The 25701-nt window shown below is 30.8% G+C and overlaps 2 protein-coding genes across 2 annotated transcripts in view; both read left to right on the forward strand.

The window, feature by feature from the left end:
* Window positions 1-448, forward strand: part of LOC111087971 (6-phosphofructo-2-kinase/fructose-2,6-bisphosphatase-like) — a 23846-nt gene extending 23398 nt beyond the window's left edge. Inside the window, exon 4 of the mRNA XM_022396562.1 lies at window positions 403-448. Coding sequence (XP_022252270.1) covers window positions 403-448 — 46 coding nt within the window. The remainder of the gene's footprint in view (window positions 1-402) is intronic.
* A 195-nt stretch (window positions 449-643) lies between these two features.
* The window catches only part of LOC106468230 (6-phosphofructo-2-kinase/fructose-2,6-bisphosphatase-like), a 32364-nt gene continuing 7306 nt past the window's right edge, over window positions 644-25701 (forward strand). The window contains exons 1-8 of the mRNA XM_022396564.1: window positions 644-822; window positions 1205-1278; window positions 1901-1972; window positions 2829-2975; window positions 10018-10122; window positions 11488-11529; window positions 11976-12063; window positions 21715-21842. Of these exons, the coding sequence (XP_022252272.1) occupies window positions 672-822; window positions 1205-1278; window positions 1901-1972; window positions 2829-2975; window positions 10018-10122; window positions 11488-11529; window positions 11976-12063; window positions 21715-21842 (807 nt within the window). The 5' untranslated portion in view covers window positions 644-671. The remainder of the gene's footprint in view (window positions 823-1204; window positions 1279-1900; window positions 1973-2828; window positions 2976-10017; window positions 10123-11487; window positions 11530-11975; window positions 12064-21714; window positions 21843-25701) is intronic.

Consider the following 25701-nt stretch of genomic DNA (forward strand, 5'->3'; position numbering starts at 1 on the left):
AGATGGGTTCAATTACTTTAGAACACCCTTTGACAAGACAAATTATTCTTCTCTATTAAACTCTGAAACTTGCTTCAAAATATTGCCTGTTACAGCTAATCATACACCGGCCAATTTAACGCTTTCTTGTTCACTGAGACCTTGAACTTTCTATAAACTATGGGGGTGACTCTATAATGCACAACATATGACTCTTATTGGGTTATGTAAGGAAATTTGTCATAACTATCACTTTTAAACTAATCAACTTTTAACAATCTTGTTATGAAAACAATAATCATTAAATATTTAATCACTAAATCAACTAAACAATAACTCTTACACTAAACAGTTTTGTATGTCCAACAATTTTCACCAGTTAGTTTTAATGCAAAAATTATTAACTTTCTGTCTGTTTAACAGTAAATGTTGCTATATTTACCACTATATTAATAATCTCAGACTGTAAGAAAAAGGGAATTTTGAAAGGTTTTAAGCCTATGTAAACATGGCATTTCAGACGCACCATTTTTCTGTAAACAATTTTAAAGTAATTTTAATTAATTAGAGGTTTGTAGAGTTTTCTACTGTGTTGTTTTTCTTATCTCTGTTGATTACATAACACCTATCTATTAATGATAACAATGATGCTTCTCTAGGAAGTCAAAGTTCATAGTCCAGACTACAGAGACATGAACAAAGATGAAGCTCTTAAGGACTTTATGAAGAGAATTGACCATTACAAAGAGACATATGAAAGTTTGAATGAGAATAAAGAAACTCTTTTGTCTTTCATGAAGATCTTCAATGCAGGTGCTAAGGTTCTGGTTCATAGACACGAAGGTGAAACTTTCTGACTTTAATAACATGCATACACTTAACACATTTGTGTGTTTTTTAATGATTAATTCAGTGAAAATTACAATGTTATATTTAGTGAAGCTGTAGCTTCGAATGAACTGTTTAATAAAACATCAATTTCACCTTTTGTTTTTTAATAAACTATCAGTTATTTTCATTATTTATTTAAATGAAATTTAACCACTGTGCCAAATAAAAAAATAATGTATTGAGTTTATCAATCATTTAAACATTACTCTCAAGTTCTGGCACAAGAGTATTATGAAAGACATCTATCAAGTGTTGATATCCGTGAGGTGGTGTGAGTTATATACTACACTCAAACTTGCAGTGTTATTTATATTTGTTTTTTAAATTTCTTTAGGTCACATCCAGAGTAGAATTGTTTACTATCTGATGAACATACATATCACTCCACGCTCTATTTATCTTACCAGGGTACGTTTCATAGAAAATGATGCTTTATGATAAGAAGCAGCTTGTTTATTTAAATTGATACTTTATGATTTATGTTTATAGCAAAAAAAAATTAATTGTATTGTAACAAATACCGTATCTTAACAGAAATGAATCATCTTTATTTGAATGGAAAAATATGTACATTTTCCAAACATAAGTTATATTAATGAGTTACTTTAATGCTGAGTTTGTTATAAAAAAAATTCTTTTTAAAGCCGACTAGCAAGTTTTACTATATTTACTTCCTGTCATCAAAAAGAACACCAATAACCTGAGCACTTTCAGAAAGTGGACTTTTCTTTATCATGGGTAAAAATTGTTGGGTTTCTTTCCCAACATTAGCTTTTTTCTTTTGATCCTGCATGTTTTTGAAGATAATAAATTTATTTCCTGTTAAATGACAATATTGACACTCAGAAGATATGGTTGATAGGTCATTAGATATATATTTTTTATATATAACTCAAAGTTATAGTACTAAAATTCAACCCAAAATTTAATAATATAAATTTCATGTAGTCTTTTGTTTTGTAGTTAGTAATTTCTAATTTTGAAAGGTGTTATATTCTTTATTTTTTTGTGATCTAATATCTACATCCAGCATGGTGAGAGCAACTTCAACCTTCAAGGTCGTATCGGTGGAGATGCTGAACTCTCCGAGAGAGGGTGGGAGGTAGAGAACCTATTCTCATTTATTGTGTTGTCATCAATATAGACAGCTTTTAGATAAAAAATTCTCTAGTTCTTATAGAAGATAAAAACTATGAATACAGCTGTTATAATTTTTACTGTTTTAATTGTGTCTTGTAGTTTCATCATGTTATGGAAATATACTGTATTTTTTTATGGAGTCTTTAGTTAGATATATCACAAATTTTGAGATACAAGGTGAACATGTATGTCATAGCATAAAAGCTAAATGATTTAAATGGGAGTGAATAACTTTGATTTACGAGATGTCATTAAAACCTCGAGCGATAATTGGAAGTGATACATATGTTCAGAATTGTAAACCATACCACATGATGTTTCGTTGCCTCATGGGATTCATGAAGTACATTTGTGTAGATAATTATCTGATTACTTCTCAAAATAAATTACTCATAAAAACTGAGGCTTGTTTGTAAGAAGTATTTATACTCGATGAAGAGATTGTATTCCAATGCTGGGAAAAAAAATCATGAAATGTAAAATATGTTTTGATACTCAAGTATTAGGAATGAACTGTGTGTGTGTGTGCCATATTGTATTCTGAAGCAATCTTTACAGTCTTTGGTGTTTATTTATGCAATGTTTTTAGTTTATTTGAACATCAAATAATCCACATCATTTCCAAACAAAATCAAGCATCATTTGTTCTTGATATGGATTTGCAACAACTACAAACAGCCTATCAAAAATCAAAGTAATAGGAATGTCAGTTCGTATCTTATGTACTACACCAGTCTGTAGATTAAGATTATTGATGATTTTATTAAAAGAAAAATAGAAAATTCATTTCACTTATTTCTAATGTTGCACTATTACAGTATTCCCGTGCTCTTGCGAAGTTCATAGTGGACCAAAAGATCCCACGCTTGCGAGTCTGGACAAGTCAGTTGCATCGAACAATTCAAACAGCTTCTGGAATTGAAGCCCCACAAGAACGCTGGAAAGCTTTGAATGAAATAGATGCTGTAAGTTTATGTGCCTTTAGAATGCTTTTCTTTAGTTAGATTATTTGAGATTATAACCCATTCCAAGATTAGTCCATACACTAATAAGTTCCATAGGATGTCTGATGTTTAATTGAAGCAAATGAAACTTGGATGTCTGATGGTTAACAAAAACAAGTGAAACCTAGAATGCATGTTGATTATTAAAAACAAATGAAACCTAGGGCTTCTTTTTAAAAAGAAAAACAGTTGAAAACCTAGAATGCTTGATGATTTAATGAAAAAATAAAACACAAGAGTTCCTGTTAATTAATAGAAGCAATTAACCCTATCAGGACTGCATGGGTGACATTACATCACCGCTGTTATTTTTTGTTCTCACACTTAAAGTAATCCTTGAAATTTGTTACACACACACACACACACACTATACATAATATTTAGCTTATACTTGAAAAATATTATTTAATTTGGTGTAGTATTTGTATCATATTTTAGGTTGTGAATGTTTGGAAATTTTGTGTTGAAATGCTGTTTAAAAAATAAAAAAAATACTTCCTTTTGTATGATAGTTTCTGTGTAGTTTTTTTTCTTTTGTTTGTCTAAAAGCATGTAAATGTATCCAGTGTAGTTAATTTTCAATCAAACTAATTGTTGTGTCTGTATTATTCTAATAATGGCATACTCAGTTTCTCTTCTGTTCGTACAATCTCTAAGAAACTATTGAAAAATATGAAATAATTAAATAAAAGTGGAGTTTTTAACCTATTATTGATCGGAAAGTTTTTATTTTATATATCACATTAGGTCTTGGTTATTTTATTTTCATCAGTTACTTACATTTGTTACTTATCTTTACCTATTGAAACAGTTATGTAACTGCAAAAATAGCATAAAACATTGATTAGTAAAAGCATTCACTAGTATAAACACAACTTTCATTTCTATCCTAGACTTACCCTAATATAGGTGATATTTTTCTAACTATACTTTTGGTTAAGCTCAATTTTTATTTAATAATTATTGTTTGTTTTCAGTAAATAAAGAGTTCTTGTTCTCATATGTGTTGCTTGAGTAAAACTACATTTACTAATACACAGAAATAAATGAGCTTTTATGCCGTATGAACAGTTTTTTGTCACAGAACACTTACTTGCAATCTTAAATATCCTAACCTTATGCCCTTTCATATAAAAGTGTTTCTGTAGATTTAAAACAAACGTAATGGAACACAAAATGATTATTACAAGTTTGGCTAGTCTCTTTTTTAGTAATCATACGTTACAGCTTTAATGAACTTATCTAGTGTTACTTACTTTAAACAGGGTTTGCACTGGTGCTTGAAATCCTTGAAAACAAATTCCATTTCAAGATCTATATAAAAATGTACTTAAACAATCAAGTAATATTTTTAGTGAAATAAACCACAGGACCATCATTAGGTCTGCTTGTAATCAAGTCCATTTATTCTAGTTTGATGTACTATTTTGTGTTTTAGCATGAGTAGGTACATGCATATGCATGGCACTAAACAGCAGTGGTGTATAAGCATGCAGCGTGTAAGCACGTCCGAAGTTAAAAATGGGAAAATGCATTTTCAGTAATGCTCTGATAGTAAATTGTCAGTGGTGTGAGTGCTATTGGACCCGACAAATACAAGTCCTTTTGTAAATTTGTAGGAAAGTGATTGTCATTGGGAGAATGGGCAAAAGAGTTCTCAAAATCATCAGAAAGGTGGAAAACATTGCAAAAGTCTAGAGATAATGACCAAATCCAAAGATTTAATGATTAAAGACTTTTTTCAAAGGGACAGATCAACTGTGAAATGTAGGACAGGGTCAGAGTCCAAAAAAGACGAAATATTCGTTGGATCTAGATGAAGTTCTAGTTGTTTTTGACCAGGAATCCTGTCAATTGAGGCCTAACAACTTTAATGTTAGACCTAACTGTCCAGCCTTTAAATCTAGTCACACATGGTTGAGACTCTATTGTATCAAAGAAAGTGGCAGACGAAACATTTTCTACTGAAGCCTTATGAACTTTGCGTCAACAAACATTTTTCAAACGAGGCACAAAAAGAAAACAAACTTTTTGCAGTTATGTTTCATGATAGCACAATAGTTCTATCATGATGTTATGCTTAAAGAAAATTGAGATACATGACAACCTATGGTTTAGTACTTCATTTTCTTTCACTGCAGAAGGATCAGGTAAAAAAGTAGAATATGCATTACTTTTTGATGAGAGCTTATAAAAGAAGAACCAGTTTAAACAATTGGGCATTCACTTACGGTTTTGGAACAAATCAGAAAACGGTGTGTGTACAAGATATTTTACCAGTGATTTTACTGATCATTCAGCATCAACAGACATCTTGGATTTTTTGATAAAAAGTATTGAGACACATACAGGGATATCATTCAGTTATCAGTGGATGATCCAAGTGTCAGCTGGAAACTTTACAAAATGCAAAGAGATTACAAGTGCAAATTGATTGAAACGGTGTTTCAGTAGGCCTATATATAAGAAAGTAAGTATATAATTTCCCATTTACTCTATATAGGTTTAAGATTTAATGGTAACGATATTTTACATATAATATTTTATTTTTCGAATGATGTAAAATGCAGTTTCAAATATTTTACCTATTTTATTAATAGACTCATTTATAGAAAGTCTTAATATGAATGTTGTCTGTGGAAAATTCATATTACTGGAGAGTAAAAACTTTAAATTCTGAAGATGTGAAAGTTCGATATGGGGTTCAATTTTTATAGCTTGTTCAAAGAACTCTGTGTATCATAACTAAGGTGATCACTTTGATGATATCATTTATATTGATATATGTGTGTGTATATACTAGTTTATCTACATTGTCGTTCTTGTGGATTACACATTATTCATGGTTGGCTAAGCAGAAATGGGCTGGGGAATAGATCTACCAAGTAGCGTGTACCATCTATTCCCTAATGCTCTAGCTATATAGGCTGATTACACACATGTGACAGGAAGCTCAGAGGTAGCCCACAAGTACTGCAAGCATAGGTAGTTTCATTTTATAATAAGTTGGAATTTGGAAGGCCTCTTGAAGTGTTATCTTTTACATGAATTAAAGTTTGTTTGTCACAATTTATCATAAAAGCCTGAGGAGTTTTGATAGCGAAGTCAGTTTTAAGTTCATACAGTTACAGAACTGTGATAAAACAGTACACTGTTTAAAAGTAAATTTCTACTAGATATATACTTGTATATATAATAATATTACAGAAAAACTAATATTATATGCATTTATTGTAGATTACTGTTTTGTTTTATTTATACAGGTGGCTTGAAAAACGTTCCAGCAATTTGCCAAGCCTTGTCCAAAAGTAGGAAGTAACTGATCCAAAAAACAAGTTTTTTGAAATTGTAAAAGGAATCCTGAAGGACCAGACTTTTAAGGCAAAATTGAATTTTATGCTTTAAGTTGCACAAGTGCAAGATTTTTTACATAAATATCAAACTGACGACTCTTTGATCCCCTTCCTTACAACTGATTTGACTTTACATAAATATCAAACTGACGACTCATTGATCCCCTTCCTTACAACTGATTTGACTTTACATAAATATCAAACTGACGACTCATTGATCCCCTTCCTTACAACTGATTTGACAAACGTGATGATGGACATAATGACTTGGTTTGTCAAAATTGATCTTGGCAAGAGACTGAATGCCATTGATATAATGAACATTGACTTGGATGACAATAATGTGTTGAAATCGTATAAAAATGTGGACGTTGGAATGATCAGTGAAAATATAATTAACCTACTTCACAGGAAGAATAACATTAGTGACAGAGATATTTAGTAGGAAAATCTTAGTAAAATTTGTGAACAAATTGCAAGATAAATGGCTATTGAAATATGGAATCATGAGGAACATGGACTGTTTGGATCCATGAAAGATGGCAAGGGATGCAGACACAGCTCAGAAGCATTTCAAGACAGTTGTGAAAATACTGCTTGAAGCAGGTAGAGTGCAAGAACAAGATATTTTGGCAGACCGAGACTTTCCTGCAGACTGGTGAAGGAAAACCACCTTGCCTTCAAGGAGTATAAGCTTGTGGCAAGTGATTTATTCTGATCAGTCATAAAAAAAACTTGTAGTGTTTGTCACACAGCCAGGCTTCTGTGGAGTGAGGCTTTTCGGTTAACAAACAGATGATGGATGATAATTTCTCCACTATAGGACTTGTTGCTCAATGTGTTGTGGTGGACTACATCAAGACTGTTGAAGGTGTTTTCAATGTGAAGATTGACAAGTAACTGAAGCTGTCTTGTAAGTCAGCAAAGCAGAAACATGGTGTCTACTTGGCAGAAAAACAAAAGGGAGACCCAGAAGAAGTGAGGATATGGGAAAGGAAAGAAGAAATGGAGGAGATTTTGAAGGAAAAAAAAAAGAAATTGGAAGATTAAATGGCAAAGCTAGAAAAAATTTAAAGGATTTAATTGACAAAATTACCAAACTTGTTTTCGAGAACGTTTGTATTTTATTACAATTCAGTGTTGCATATCATTTTTTTTGACGAATTAAATGTTTATATTTGACTACAGTTTATCTTATTTATTAAGTGAGTCTTTCACTGGTTCAAAGTAATGTGATCCTTGCCAAACGTAAATGTCCTTTAATTATTTGATAGCAATTTCTTTGAGCAAGAATGCATGAAATTGAGATCATAAGCTATGGGAAAAGTGCTTGAAAATGTTCATTAATATCCAGTGTGAACCCTATTTAAATGACATAGATAGACAAGAATATTTACTTTCTATCAAATCTTGTTTAGCCATTGGTTCTATTTTGTTTGGGAGCTAAGATATATAAGCTACTGTCCATCCTACTTGTTATGACATAAAAGCCTCTCAAGACATTATTCCTTAGAGTATAGGAATATCACATGATAAAACCGTATATAAATCTATTTGTAATAAATGTAAAGGTTTAGTTAACTTTTTCTTTGCAAATTAGACTAAATGAATTTTACAAAGTTACAAAATATCAACTGTTAGATATTTGTGAGTGAAAACATTATTGTAATAGTTAGAAGTTCTACTTTTGTTTAGATTGTTAAATTTGATATTCAAGCATGCCTTTCAATCCTGAGAGCTGCCTACTAGTCCTACTAGAATTATTGTTGCTTAAAGAAACAAGTGAATCCTAGAATGTCAGATGATTAGTAGAAACAATTAAAATCTATAATGTATATAACGAGTCATAGAAACTATTTAATGAGAGCATACCTGTTGATTAAAAGAAGGATTTCAAACTTAGATTGTCTGATGATTAACAGCAGTAAATGAAACATGGAACATCTGATCATTAATAGAAACATATAAAACCTAGAATGCCTGATCATTAATGGAAACTTAAAACCTAGAACATCTGATCATTAATGGAAACTTAAAACCTAGAACATCTGATCATTAATAGAAACACATAGAACATCAGATCATTAATAGAAACATATAAAACCTAGAACGTCTGATCATTAAAAGAAACGTATAAAACCTAGAACGTCTGATCATTAATAGAAACGTATAAAACCTAGAACGTCTGATCATTAATAGAAACGTATAAAACCTAGAACGTCTGATCATTAATAGAAACATATGGTATCTAGAGCATCTGATCATTAATAGAAACGTATAAAACCTAGAACATCTGATCATTAATAGAAACATATGGTATCTAGAGCATCTGATCATTAATAGAAACATAAAACTTAGAACATCTGATCATTAATAGAAACACATGGTACATAGAACATCTGATCATTAATAGAAACACATGGTACATAGAACATCTGATCATTAATAGAAACGCATGATAAATAGAAGGTCTGTTGATAATTGGAAGCAAGTAAAACATGGAATTTGTAGATTATTTACATAAAACAAGAATGCATATATATTAAATATGTACATTTTTTTTTAAATCAAGGTTTGAATGTATATAATACTAGTGTGTATACATTTTATGGTAATAAAGAATTTTACGTAAAATTATTGTGTCTACATGTTTTTATAAAGAACTTTACGTAATACTATTGTGTCTACATGTTTTTATAAAGAACTTTACGTAATACTATTGTGTCTACATGTTTTTATAAAGAATTTTACGTAATACTATTGTGTCTACATGTTTTTATAAAGAATTTTACGTAATACTATTGTGTCTACATGTTTTTATAAAGAACTTTTACGTAATACTATTGTGTCTACATGTTTTTATAAAGAGTTTTACGTAATACTATTGTGTCTACATGTTTTTATAAAGAGTTTTACGTAATACTATTGTGTCTACATGTTTTTATAAAGAGTTTTACCTAATACTATTGTGTCTACATGTTTTTATAAAGAGTTTTACGTAATACTATTGTGTCTACATGTTTTTATAAAGAGTTTTACCTAATACTATTGTGTCTACATGTTTTTGAGTATGGAATTAATCAACATGATAGTAAAATGTACGTATATACTTTTGGATGTTGAAGGAATGTATGTTATACTAATGTGTCTACACCTTTTTTTTTAAATGAAATAATTTATGTAATACCAGTATGTTTAAAGCACAGAAGGAGTGTACATACTACTGATATATACAAGTTTTTTTATATGGAAAGAGTGTATGTAATGCTAGTATGCACATACGTTTTTAGGTGTGGAAGGACTACATGTAATAATAGTATGTTTTTGGCTATGAAAGACGGTTTCTATAGTTACCAGCATGTACACGTTTTCTGGAAGTGGAAGTAATATACATAATAATAGTATGTACCCGTGTATTTTAGATGTTGAAGATATGTGCACGATATTGCTTTGCATTTACTCGCACATTTTATTTTTTCAAAAAACAACATAATTGTAAGCAGTATTTATCTGTATGCTAGTAGGACGTAATATACATTTTATATACTTGTATTTTGATACAATTATTACTTGTTCAAATAAGGAGAGTAAAAATTGTACTCTCTCTCTAAGAAAATTTTCGTTTAATGATAAATATTTCATCTTCTCAGGGAATATGTGAAGAAATGACTTACGAAGATATTCAGGAAAAATTTCCAGAAGAGTTTGCTGCTCGAGATCAGAACAAGTTTCACTATCGGTACCCACGGGGTGAGGTGTGAAAAGTTTATATTTAATAATTGTATTGTTGTTGTTTGTTTCTGTGAATTTTTTATGAAATTCACAGGTTTCCCTTTACTGTTTTGTTTTTATAAGTTTTTTTGTCCCACAACAGGCCAGAGGTAAGTTTCTGGGCTTTCAATGCAAAAATCCAGGGTTCAATTCCTTGTGGTGGATGGAGTGGAGATAGCTTATTGTATAGCTAAAGCAACCAATGAAACAAACTATATATATGTAAGTTTTATTTTTAAAGTTGGTTTTGTGAAAATCTGTATTCATAAAACTTTGTTTTGAGATGGATTAAAACGGTCCAACAAAATAGGCTGATAGGTGAATTCTTAGGCTGCTTATCTTGTGTGTGTATAGTGAGTTAAATACACGATCATTGCTACTGGGCAACTATTAGTTAGAGAACCTTACACTGACAATGTTTTCTGAAGTCATTTTGTCTGATGTGGTGGCATGATGAACGTTAAATGTTTTGCTTAATGAAATGGTGTATTAACCTTAGCTAGAATGCAGTCATAATGCTGTTATATTAATAATGTTTTAGTGTTGCTGAGTTAGACACCTTGTTTCCACCTTAGCTATGTTAGTTTAATTATTTTTATTTTTACACATACTCTTCATAGTGGATTATCACATAGAACTAAGTCAATCTGATCCATTTCTTCTATGAATAAAATCGAACCTAAGAAGATTGGGTAAATGCATGAACAGAGGAAAGAAGCCATGTAGATCAAAGCTCATTAAACTGGGACCAAGTTATCAAATGTAATCTGCAGCACTTCAGGACATTATCACCTGTAAGTTACAGCTTGAGCACTGATACAGCTGCATTTCAACACTGGTCAGTTTTCTATTTAATGATCTACCAGACCAGAAGGTCAGCATGATATTTCTGCATTTAGTTTCAGCATTTTTGAGATAAAAATATTTTCATTCTACTAATTTATCTCTTGCTGTAGAACACAATGATGCAACACCTCAAACATGAATTACATTCTCCACTATAAGAGATCTCGTTTTATTCCTCACTTTGTCCTAGATTATTGAAGGCAGGTGTAATTCCCTGAAATCTGTTTAACTCGGTGATCAGCGGTTAATCCAATAACAGACCAGACCGCACATTTGTTCTTTGCCACAACTCACAATTTTGGTTTTGTGTGGCATACATTTATTTTATGAAAAATGTCTGTGTGAAGCATTGAGATTAATAAATTAATAATTATGTATTCTTCAGATAAATACATAAATATAATTTATTTCTGACGATTAAAGGACAGCTAAAACACTATACTTATTTTACATTATTCTTAACTAAGAGAAATGTATAGCACATTTGTACTTTATTTTTACAGTCTTATGAAGATTTGGTGGCCAGACTTGAACCAGTAATTATGGTAAGGACTAATGGATTTGTTATGTATGATTTGGACATCCCCATTCTGTTCTTGCGGTTGATAGCAAAAATTAATATTTAATGTATTATTTAGAACTTTAATAAAATATGTTTAATCCGTGTTTGTTTAGGTTTACCTTCTATGCCTGTACTTCAAGATATGACTGCCAAACTTTGTTGGAAAGTGAGAGGACAAAAGAAAAGCAAAGTTAATCTAACATAATTGTTAATAATAGTGTATGTAGACTAACTGGACAATGTTGGGGGACAACATACCCATTTTTTTTGGTGTCTATGCTTCAATTGATTGAACCTTTTAGTTTTCATGTAAGGTAGAAATAATTTTATCTCTTCAAAGCTATTTTTCTTTTAAAATTTGTATCTGTGAAAATACTTACCTAATGTTTGTTGTGTGGAGTTTAATGATTTTGTGTATTTATTTTCTAGGAACTTGAACGTCAAGAAAATGTTTTAGTTGTGGCTCATCAAGCTGTGTTGCGATGTCTCCTGGCATATTTTATGGATAAAAATTCAGGTATAGTTATTCCTTCTAAGTATTTCACTTGTTTACAAAGTTTATAAAACTTGTTTTTAGTTACTTTATTTCTAGTTTAGTAGTTTGAAGAATTATATAATAATTATACAAATTTTAATTTGTAGTTGTGTATGGCTAGAGAAATATTACTATCCTTCAAATAAATGTGAAGCCCAGTCTAATTTGATTCAGTCTTTGTCACTGAGTTATACTAGTTTTGAAGAATTTCACCACTATAAAAAGCCTTGTCTCTCTTTCTTTTTTACAGTTGTTGTTATCTAGATTTACTGATGGAATTCCCTCTAACCAGTATAACTCAGTGACAAGTGATAAATAAAATGATAGATCAAGCTTCATAGTTATTTTTAGTATCTTAAACAGCTTATCAGATAAATAGTTTAGAATAATAAATTAGTAGATTCGTTTCTACATATTCTTCAAACCATATATAAATATAGGTCCACTGTGATTAGTGACAGCTAAAAACACCATACATATAAGTACTATCATTTGGCAATGATAGGAATATCAGCGCAAGTCTTTAATTAGTTGTTTGTGAGTTTTATAAAACAAACTTGTTGTTTTCCAAGTGACAGAAATCCCTTACATCAAGGTGCCTCTTCACTACATCTTCAAGCTAACATTCACCACCTCTGGATGTGACGTCGGGAAGACGTTAATACCCATAGATGCTGTGGATGATCACCTTGTACTGTAGATTTCATATATGCAAGTCGCATGCCTTTTACTCTTTTCTAGTAGAGTTCAGGGCTTGAAGTACAGTTGTAATTGATTGAGATCAGTTCTTGTAAAACTTGGAGACGAACAATGTATGTGAAAAACATATTCAACCTGAAAATAAGATTTTATTAATTAATAATGATGATGACTACCAAGGATTGGATGAATGTTAGTTTCATGGCCAGTTCTTCAATCTGTTTTTATTAAGTACCAGTATTTTTCACGAGTTCACAAGATTTATATTAAGATTCACAGAAAATTTTAAGCAATCTAGTAAAAAGATTAAATTAATGTTAGAGGATTAAAATATAAAAGACAGAAAATCATTAACTGTAGAACTAAAGGCCAGCAAGTTATAATAAGACATCTGTCTAAAACCAAATTAAAAAATATCAATGCATGTTTTTAGTTTAGTTTCTTTCTTTTGCCAATTGAGAAAAATGCTTTTCTAGTGGTAAATTGTCATCTTAATGCAATTTTTTGTGTGGACTATTCTTAACTATACTTCAAGAGTGTTTGTATGGAATATAAACATCAACAAAACAGTTGTATATGTGGACCAATTCTCTCATAAACACTAGAACTTATGGTTGCTAAACATGAAAATATGAATTAAATGTTAAGGAAAAGAACTAAAATATATAAATTAAGGAGAAAAGAAAGTCCTAACCTTAAGAAGTTCCTTTTACTTTGGGCTATAATTGTCAACTGTTACTATCTGTGGTAAGTCTATGTTCTTGAGTTGTTTATTTTATATTCAATGTGTGTGTGGTTTATATATGTGGACAAAATATGTTAAGTAGAATTATGCATGATTTCAATGTAACATTAATATTCGATTAGTGAACAAGTTTTTCACTAGATGAATTCTTCACAAATGACAATTCTTAGTTCTAAACACTAAGAGACAAAATGTATCACTTTCAGTTGTTATTACTTGTTATTCAGTATGTTTGATGTCATTTTACTTTGATTAAACTAACTGTTGAGTAATATACCACATTATTATGATGATTACATGAAATATTTAAGTTCCAGAAAATCTGTAAAACTTTTTACTACAGCAAATGAAATTTATAGAAGCTAAGTGTGTTTCCCGTCAACATTTAATATTCCATTACGCTAGTTCAGCAAGGCCTATTTAGCTTATTACCCAACATATTGGGAAATGGCCATAGTTGTGTAACAAATTTTTCATAATTTTTTCTTTGTGTTTTCGTTGCACTGCTGAATGTACAGATTGAGGTAAACATAAGCTTATGTAACTGCAAAACTGTCACTACTGTACGTACAGATTGAGGTAAACATAAGCTTATGTAACTGCAAAACTGTCACTACTGTACGTACAGATTGAGGTAAACATAAGCTTATGTTACTGCAAAACTGTCACTACTGTACGTACAGATTGAGGTAAACATAAGCTTATGTAACTGCAAAACTGTCACTACTGTACGTACAGATTGAGGTAAACATAAGCTTATGTAACTGCAAAACTGTCACTGCTGTACGTACAAATTGAGGTAAACATAAGCTTATGTAACTGCAAAACTGTCACTCCTGTACGTACAAATTGAGGTAAACATTAGATTATGTTACTGCAAAACTGTCATTTAAACCTTATTAAAGAAAATTGAAAGATAAGCATTTTGTCTAACCAAGCACCTGTGTTTTATAACTTGTATGTTTTATGTATGGTAACTGTTAAAGCTTTCTGTTTTGATAGATAAAAATGTTTATGTTTTTATCTTTTTTGTACTCAAGACTCTAAGCAGAGATGTAAAAAAACACAAATTTCATGTGAAGAACTGTCTCCCCCTATTGCATGTTTTGCTAAACAAGTATATGTTAATGACAGTTCAATTTTTTATAGTATCGGACAAGAAAACTGAGAACCCTTCATTAAAGAGCTGGTATTATTCTGCCCTCTGTTGTTCAGCAATTAAGCACACATATGTGTAGGTGTACAAATATAGTGAGTTTTTCATATGTCCCCATCACATTCACAACAGTTAAGTTTGTTCTTCCACACATATAAACCAACCTAATTTTTTTCTAGATGTGAACCAAACAAAATGGATTCTCTGGTTCGAGTCAGAACTGTTTTAATTACCATTTTTTATGAGTGAAATACGAGTGTCTACTTTTAATTTCTGTGAATCCTTTCTAACAAGTGTTTCAAACTGATGTTTACCTTAGTTCTTGAATGTATTATATGTATTTCTTATAACACAGCTTTAAAATTTAGTCCTATAGAAGTGTAAATAATTATAGTTCTTAACTTATTTTTTGGCTCAGTGACAATGCAAGTCTTGATGTGAACCTATTTAAACTTGCATATTAATGTTCTTATACAGTGATATTCATGGTTTTATAATTGTTTGTGTACTAGAGTACAAGATTTTACTTTGACCTGAAGTTTTCTAATTCTTAGATTTTTACTGTTTTTAAAATATAAAATTAGGGAACTTGTAAATTTAAATTATTTGCATCTAATTTATGCATTTTCTTATATTGTAGTTACTTGAATCTAAAAATACAAATTTTTTATTATTTCAATTTAAGTTATTATAAAAAAATAGTGATGAATGACTTTTGTTCAGCTGACTTTTCATTCAAAAGTTGCAGGAGAAGCAGAAAAACACATTTCTATTGTCTTTCAACTTGTAGTATGATATTCCTAAGTAAAAAGTGTTACATGCAGATAGATAAATCACAGTAGCATTAACCAGAGGAATTCTAGGATTGAGGTATTAGTAAGTCAGTAATGTTTGAGGAGTGATGTATGAATCACTTTAGTGTAGGGAATGAATATTAAGATGTAAAGAAAAAAACAGTTAGGTGTTGCAATATGATAAAGAAAAAAAAAACATCGTTGGGCTTTAAATTCCACTTTGTATTTAACTTACTATTCTGTTTCAGTTAACAGCAGATTAACTCAATTTTACTGCTTGATGACAAATTGTGTAACAACCAGAACAAGACTAATTCAAATACAATGATTCTAACACACACGTCTAGTTACAGAACAAAGAAATGATTCTTCTCTAACTTTCTCCAGTTAATCACTAGACTACAAAATGGCCACTTTGTATTCTTGTGGGAAAGTTAGGTTAGCAACATGTGAAGGTTACTTTCCGCTAGTTTTCACCATAAGAAAAGGTTTATAATGGTCTACACTGAACTATTACAGACAGATTAAGTATGTAAAAATTACATAAATATTGAATATTATGGAAATAAATTTATAGAAAGGCTAGCAGTAACGGTACTCATGGCAACCACATCCTTCTTTCTGTTCTCTTCAATCCATTCTACACAATTTTATGTTTAAAACTAATGATCTTGAGTTTTCACTTGAATCTATATGAACCAGCTGAACCATGACCTTAATAAACATGTAAAGTTAGAGAATAACACACATCCTTAAAATTAGCAATACAAAACAGCCAGAGAATAATGCAGACATCGTGAAAATTATTTATACAAACCAAACAGCCTAAAAATTACCAATACAAAACAGCAAGAAAACAACACATTCTTTAAGTTATCAATACCAAACAGCCAGAGAATAACAGACATCCTTAAAACTACCAATACAAAATAAATACAGAATAATAGACATCCTTAAAATTACCAATACAAAACAACCAGAGAATAATAGACATCCTTAAAATTACCAAAACAAAACAACCAGAGAATAATAGACATCCTTAAAATTATCAAAACAAAACAACCAGAAAATAATAGACATCCTTAAAATTACCAAAACAAAACAGCCCAAGAATACCAGACATCCCTATACTTACCAATACAGAAGAGCATAACCCAAATATCCTTAAAATTATCAATACAAAACAGCAAGAGGGTAACACAAACATGCTTTAAAATTACAGCCAGAGCACAACAGGCATCCTTATAATTACCAAAACAAAACAGCTAGAGATTAATGCAGACATACTTAAAATTAGCAATACAAAACAGCTGAAGAATAAAGCAGACATACTTAAAATTAGCAATACAAAACAGCCGGAGAATAAAGCAGGCATACTTAAAATTAGCAATACAAAACAGCTGAAGAATAATGCAGACATACTTAAAATTAGCAATACAAAACAGCCGGAGAATAAAGCAGGCATACTTAAAATTAGCAATACAAAACAGCCGGAGAATAATGCAGGCATCCATAAAATTAACAAAACAAAACACCCAAAGAATACCAGACATCCTTAAATTTACCAAGACAAACAGCTACGCAAAAAAAAACAACTTAAAATTATCGATACAAAACAGCCAAAGAATACCAGACATCCCTAAAATTACCGATATCAAACAGCCAAAAAATATTGGACATCCTTAAAATTATCAATACAAAACAGATACAGAATAACACTAACAAGCTCAAAATTACCAATACGAAACAGCCAGAGAATAACATATTTTGAATACAAAACAGCCAAAGAATACAAGAAATATCCTTAAAAATACCAATACGAAACAGCCAGAGAATAACATATTTTGAATACAAAACAGCCAAAGAATACAAGAAATATCCTTAAAATTACCAATACAAAACAGCCAGAGAATGACAGAAGTATCCTTAAAATTGTCAATACAAAATAGTCGGAGAATAACAGGCATCCTTAAAATTCTCAATACCAAATAGCCATAGAATAACAGACATCCTTAAAATTACCAATAAAAAACAGCCAAAGAATAATACATATATCCTTAAACTTATGATTACAAAACAGCCAGAGAATAACAGACATCCTTATAATTACCAATAAAAAATAGCCAAAGAATAATACATATATCCTTAAACTTATGATTATAAAACAGCCAGAGAATTGCACAAATATTCTTTCACATTATAGCCAGAGAATAACAGACATCCTTAATTACCAATAAAAAACAGCTAGAGAATAACAAACATCCTCAAAATTATCAATATAAAACCTCTACAGAATACACATCCTTTATATTATCAATACAAAGTAGCCAGAGAATAATGCAGACATTCTTTAAAATTACCAATACAAAACAGTCGGAGAATAATGGAAATATACTTAGAATTACCAATACAAAACAGTCGGAGAATAATGGAAATATACTTAGAATTACCAATACAAAACAGTCGGAGAATAATGGAAATATACTTAAAATTACCAATACAAAACAGTCGGAGAATAATGGAAATATACTTAGAATTAGCAATACAAAACAGTCGGAGAATAATGGAAATATACTTAGAATTAGCAATACAAAACAGTCGGAGAATAATGGTATATACTTAAAATTATCAATACAAAATATTCATAGAATAATGCAGACATACTTAAAATTATCAATACCCAACAGCCAGAGAATAATGGAAATATACTTAAAATTAGCAATACCCAACAGCCAGAGAATAATGCAGACATACTTAAAATTATCAATACCCAACAGCCAGAGAATAATGGAAATACACTTAAAATTATCAATACCTAATAGTCATAGAATAATGGAAATATACTTAAAATTACCAATACCCAACAGCCAGAGAATAATCCTATTGCCACCGATATCCTTCACTGCACATGACACAAGGTTTTTGGGTCTTATATTCAAAATGTTTTTAAACTTTTTGTTTATGCTCTACCAATTAGTAATAGCATAAAATCTTAGCTAATAATCCATATTTTAATAGTATATAAGTTTTAAGCTCTTATTTTTATAAGGCAACATTAAAAAAAATCCTTAATTTCCTCTAGTGTAGTGTGACACATTTTATCCAGGCATCTTCTTTTCTATGTTTTATCCACCACCCCTCAAACAAGTACGAAATTAAACTTACATTTCTAACTATAAAATCATCATAATTCAGACATATCATAATTTTTATAGCCTTCAATTTTGTTTAGTTACAAAGCTATCAAATAAAAAATCAGACCCCTCCTGTCACATCCTCTGTTTCAGGATTTGTTAATAGTTCTCTCTTACGTTTAATTATATATTACCTATAACCAATAGAAAGCAAAGGTTTTCATCTATCAGATGACTTATTGTATAATGTTGTGTTCTGAATAGATAAGTGTCAAGTTCACTTATAATACACAGTTTATTCATGTGGGAAAGTTAATGACTAGGTTGAATGAATTTGTAAGGGCTCTTGTTGCATAGTTAGAAAGCCAGAAAAAGTGTGGGAGTTAGGGGAAATTGTCTACTTTTTCTATGTTATTAGTCTATGTTCTTTGGTGCATTATTTAATTAAATAAAAATATTTAGTGAATTACTACTATTAGTATAAAAAAGTAGGGTTAAGTGTCATCGACAATCGACAGCAAGAAAAAAAAGATTGGGTAAGTACTTTATTTCTTGTTTTTCATGTTTATTATTTATTTATTATTATAAAAGTAACTAAAATGTAAAAATAGGTATCTTTATAGGTTAGTTAAGATTAGATTAGGTAAAAAAATAATAATAATACTGTTTCACAAGGTATGCATGCGAGCAGCTTGTGGGTAATGCAGTTTGATAGTGTAACATGAGCTGAACGTTCCCCGAGTGATTTACAACTTACATTGTTGTGGATAGTTGTTAGACATCGTTCAAAGGGCAGTAAACAGTAAAATTTAATTATAAATATATATGTATACTGTTAAGAGTTTAAAGATACTTAGGATAAACTAATGTAGTTTCATCCTACATTTAAAGTCATTCTAGAAAGAAAAATAGGATAATTTAGATTTATTTCCTTTTTGGGGGGGGGGGTACAAGGTCAGTCAAATTGACCAACCTTGTACAGTTAGGGTAGAGAAAATAACAAACAAAATATAGTTTTATTAAAAACAAACATTTGAAATGTGTTTAGGAGGTTTTAGAGATTACACAAATGAAAGTTGAGATTTTTGAGATAAAGAAAATATTTTTAATCTGAACATAAAAATCACTTTGCACATGGACTATTGAAAACAAACACTCAATATATTCATGGACAAATCCTTATTTTAGTTTATCAAAAATACTTCACTAAAAAATAAAAATTTTTGTATGTGAAAGGCTTGTATTGTTAACTGAAAGACTGGCAAATTTTGTGAAGATGTGCACACTTTATTGAAAGATAGAAGTATTAAATCTATAAAGACTTTAAGGTCCCAGAGAGATGACACAAACATTATTAAATTTACAGCCATAGCATAACAGACATCCTTAAAATTACCAGTACAAAACCTCCAGAGAATAAGACATCCTTAAAAATACAGTACAAAACAGCAAAAAAAAAAAAAGACATTCTTAAAATTATTAATACAAATGGCAGAAAATAACCCAAAAATCCTTAAAATTACCAATACAAAACAGCAAGAATATAACAGACATTCTTAAAACTGTGTCAAGAACTAACCAAAAATGTACTAGGTGAAACTGTAAATTTTCTATGAAAAGTACATGGTATGATTAATTTCAATATTGAATTACTTTTGTTTACATTTTTGTGTCACCCTGTAACCAACAAAGTTGTAGATCCACATGTAATTTAATGCATAAATAGTTTACAAAACCATGTTCTAAAAGCCTATAGAGTCCATGTGGATCCCTGTAAGGAATTGTTGGTTAACATAACATAAAAGCTTTCAATGGAGTTCATATGCATCTCCTTCAGTAATGGTATAGTTAACGTAACATAAAAGCTACTGATGGAGATCCATATTGACTCCATCAGTAATGACATCACATAATAATATATGGTAATATAACATAAAAGTTACCAGTGGAATCCATATGTATACCCATCAGTGATGGTTAGCATAAAATTACTGAAGACTATTTGATATAAGAAACTAACTAGAAAATTTAACAATACATCAGAAAACTGAAATATATACGATGATTAGGCTGTATTGAATCATTAGCTGAGTTTCCTCGTTATTGACAATATTTTCAGCTACAAGTTCTAGCTCGTGCGAACTGTAATTTCCAATAATTTTATAAACTGATTTAGTAAGTTTTATATATACAAGTTAGTCAAGGATATTAGAAGCCTTAGGTTTTAACATAGAGCTGAAATTAAATTTTTTTGTTCTTGAAGTGTAGATGTTACAGTGCTTAGAATGTTGGATGAATGGACTTGTGCATTGGAAAAGATAATTCTGGAAGCTTTGTTCAGCATAATGTGTTAGTATTGCATCAGCAGATGTCATAGAAATTTATGTAAATGGCTGAGTCTTTATTCTCTGGATTGCACTGTAAGATTATTAGAGTTTAATGAGAAATAAAGTTTACTATATTATTGTAGATCTCCATATGTTTTTTACCTTGCCTATAAGACTGAGATCTTTATACTAAACATAGGCTATAAAGACTCATTGATAATATCGTTTTACATTTCTTTGATGTACTATAGTTTGTTTTTCTAATGTAACAAAACACTGCAATAGCTTGAAATTCCTGTTGGAAACATGTTGTCTTTGAATTAGGGTTAACCGTTTGACTGGAAAGCAAATGGTCAAGTATTATCTAATACTGTAAAAATATGATCACATACTGATTAATATATTGTATGGTCCAAGAAACATCAGCAAGGTTTAAAAACATTTAATGTTTCTTTCCCTCATTCACAGTAAAGCTTCTGAAGATGTTAATAGTCATTTTTATATTTTCAAATTGCAGTATGTTATTTATAACTTGAAACATAAGCATCTTTTTTTTCTTATAATCACAACTTCAGTAATAAATGTAATGATACTGGATATGATTTGGGTATTTGTTTCTTATGGCCCAATTATTTAATCATTCTCCGAGGAAAATCAAATATTTATCTGTTATTTAGCCAACTGACACAGCCAGATGTTGACAACTGCATCTGCCCACTGGTAACAAAGATAGTTTTTCAACATGTTGCTAAACTTTTGTGTCACTTATTTTCCATAGAGGAGCTTCCCTACCTACGAGTACCATTACACACTGTCATCAAGCTGACACCTGTGGCTTACGGATGTGAAATGAAACTTTTTAAGCTGGCAATCGATGCTGTTGACACTCACCGTGAGAAACCGATGGTGAGTGGAAACTTAGTCTTTGGGGTGTTTTTTGAATGATTTTTTTCTGCCACACAAAATTCATCATTTTGACCTGGAACTGTCCAGTTTTCGTGTAGGGAATAGGCTTTATGAGCACTCCTTATGTGTTCAGTAGTTTGAATAATCAAGTTGAAGCTTTTTTCTCTAGAATGCAAAGTATTTTTAGAAGATGTTGGTCCAACCCTGGTAAGGTGGAACGTATTATTGATTCTTTCTGACTTCAGATTAGTAGGAGGTTTTTATTTTCAGTATTTAATAGAGAGTCCAATAATGAAGATAGGTGTAGTCATAAGGAATTCTAGTCTTACTATTTTAATTTTATGAATCAATATTTAGAGTTCCTTATATGATGCCTTTTTACATAATGAATGCACAAAGGACTTCTTTGGGGAAAGGAGTGGTTTGTGTAACCCTCTGTAGTGCTTGAAATTTCAACCCATGTTGTATCAGCCGTCAAACTAAAATTATTAAACTTGTTCCTTTCAAATTATCAATTAAACCAACTGCAAGTTTTTGGTATTTCTTAGTTTTTCAGCTTGTTTTACTGACAGTATCGCAGATATGGGTTTATCATCATGTAGAAAATATTTGAGTTTTCTCACCTGAATGAAACATAATTAAGCTTATGGTTTGTTCTACAAGCATTGAATGTTTTTTTGGTTAAAATGAAGCCATGTTCAGTACTTTTTATAACTTTTTTTTTGTGTTTGCTTTAGCTACAAAACAAAAAAATATAAATAATAACACTTCTTTTTTTTAAGTTTCTCGCAGAAGTAATTCTGCATGTTATATACTTATTCAAAGAGTTAGAGGGCATACATATTTTTGTTCACACTTTTCTGTTTGTCATCACATATCATGAAGCGTAATGTACATGCGAGAGGAAAATTAACTTCATTTTTAAATTTCCTTATTCAATGTTGATAGGTAAAACAGAATTTTTAAGTGCTGCATATCAACCATTATAAACAAAAATTACAAATTAAGTAGATTTGAAAAGTTAACAACTGTTTCTTATTAGAATTTTGTTTTATCAAACAAACTAAATGAAACCTAACTTGAGTAAAGGTGAGCAACACATGAAGTAGCTCTTTCAGTATGAAAACATAATTTTTATTCTTGAGTGAAAATTGTATGCAACAAATGTAAACTTCAATGAAAGACACTTTGAAGTATGGTACAATGGATGTTTCAATAACTTCAGAGATAACTTCTAAGTGTATGATTTAAGGCATTTTTGTGTAATATATGTCTGTAATTGTTATATTTGTTAGAATGAGGTTTTCTTTGTGTAATGTGTTAAGCTCTAGACCTTACATTTGATAAAATGTGATTTTATTTTGTGTAATATATCTAGCACTAGAGGCTACATTTGTTAGAATGTGATTTCCTTTGGGTAATATATCTAGCACTAGAGGCTACATTTGTTACAATGTAGTTTCCTTTGTGTAATATATCTAGCACTAGAGGCTACATTTCAGATTCTGAGTGCAACTAACTACAATACAAAAATAACGTATCTTTAGTTAAAATACTTGATTAAAACAATTTTGTTCTTTCTGTATAAAGTACATGTAATCTTTACAAAATCTTACCAATTCTTGTGAAGATATCTTCAGAAAGTACAGAGTTATTGTTGAACTGTGTATCATTCTCCATACAAAAAGTAGCTAAATGGGTTCAACTCTGTAACCATAAGGTTAATATTGGCGATGGCACTTTCTTCTTGTGGTGAATCTGACATGTTGTCGTCTTTATTCTGTTTCTTCTGGCAGCAGCACCCATGCTTTCATTTTTTTCTTGCCAACACCAGTATTGTGCTGCTTGTTGGTGACAGATGTGCTTTCACTCTCAATGTGCCTCATTTTATCCCTTTTGTCTGTTGACCTTCTGTCGCCTTTAGGGGTATCTTGCTTCTGATCAGCCAACACTGGTTTCGACTTTGACTGGATATTCTTGGATTTGCCAGTTATACTCCCTCCATGTGTTTCCATATATTGTTCTGCCAGCTTGGTCATCTTGTCCACATCTTTTGGTGCTCTCTCCTTTAGGAACAGTGACATGATCATGAAATGTTCACGTATTAAGAGATCTGCTATTCCTTCAAAACTGTTTTCACACTTGGCCATTTCAGTCCATCTTGTGAAGTATTTCGTAGATGTGCCATAAACTGAAATACAGTTTCTCCAGTATCAAGTTTGACTTCTCTGAACTTCCAGTGAAAACCTTTCTCGGGAAGTTCATAGTGTTTCAGCAAGGCCACATTTAACTTGTCATAGGCTATGGTATCTCCTGATGACATGCCTGTTAAGCCTTTTCCTGTGCAAAGGGAGCTGAGACTGACTGCCTAGTCATCTTTGTTCCAGTTCTGACTTTCGGCAAATCTTAGTACCTTTCCAGGAAAACATCCATATGGTCTTTCTGTACCTTGAATTTACGTAGCTTGGGTCAACTGGCCCTGACCCCATTGTCATTCTTTGGTCCTCTGTCTTTCAGTTGGGTGAGCTTTGAGATCTCAGTTTGTGCTCTTATTCTCTATTTCCAGTTTTTACTCTCTCTTCTTTCTCTTTTTTGGCTTGTGTTTCAAGCTCTAATTCTTTTTTTTTATCAGTCTTTCTAGTTTTTCCTCTTTTCTCTTCTGTTGATATTCTTCTTCCACTATATAAACTATCTAAATCATGATGCTCGCATTAAATTTAAACTGCAATGGTCGTGTATATCCAACAGATTTGTTAGATTGAGATTTTCTTTGTGTCTAACTGTGGAGGTTATATTTGTTAGAATGTGGTCTTCTTTGTGTAATTTGTCTAGCTGTGGAGGTTATATTTGTTAGAATGTGGTCTTCTTTGTGTAATTTGTCTAGCTGTGGAGGTTATATTTGTTAGAATGTGGTCTTCTTTGTGTAATTTGTCTAGCTGTGGAGGTTATATTTGTTAGAATGTGGTCTTCTTTGTGTAATTTGTCTAGCTGTGGAGGTTATATTTGTTAGAATGTGGTCTTTGTGTAGTATGTCTAGCTGTGGAGGTTATATTTGTTAGAATGTGGTCTTCTTTGTGTAATTTGTCTAGCTGTGGAGGTTATATTTGTTAGAATGTGGTCTTTGTGTAATTTGTCTAGCTGTGGAGGTTATATTTGTTAGAATGTGGTCTTTTTTGTGTAATGTGTTTAGCTGTGGAGGTTATATTTACATTTGTTATTACTATGTAGGTTTTGTGCGTTATATACATCTAGTTACCTATCTAGGTGTTGACGTTTCATTTATGTAGTTATGTTATATTGTACTGGCATCTGGTTTCTAGCTTAGTGATGTTAGTTTAGACTTCATGCATCATATTAAACTTGGTTAAGAATATCTGGCATCTTGTTTCTGGCTTATTCAAGCCAGTCTTCTCTTCATTGATCATATTAAACATAATTAAGAATATCTAGCATCTTGTTTCTGGCTTATTCAAGCCAGTCTTCCCTTCATTGATCATATTAAACATAATTAAGAATACCTGGCATCTTGTTTCTAGCTTATTCAAGCCAGTCTTCCCTTCATTGATCATATTAAACATAATTAAGAATATCTGGCATCTTGTTTCTAGCTTATTCAAGTCATCTTGTTTCTGGTTTATTCAAGTCAGTCTTCCCTTCATTGATCATATTAAACTTGGTTAAGAATACCTGGCATCTTGTTTCTAGCTTATTCAAGCCAGTCTTCCCTTCATTGATCATATTAAACATAATTAAGAATACCTGGCATCTTGTTTCTAGCTTATTCAAGCCAGTCTTCCCTTCATTGATCATATTAAACATAATTAAGAATACCTGGCATCTTGTTTCTAGCTTATTCAAG

Source organism: Limulus polyphemus, unplaced genomic scaffold (genome assembly GCF_000517525.1).
Source record: "Limulus polyphemus unplaced genomic scaffold, Limulus_polyphemus-2.1.2 Scaffold2924, whole genome shotgun sequence".
NCBI classification, from domain to species: domain Eukaryota; kingdom Metazoa; phylum Arthropoda; class Merostomata; order Xiphosura; family Limulidae; genus Limulus; species Limulus polyphemus.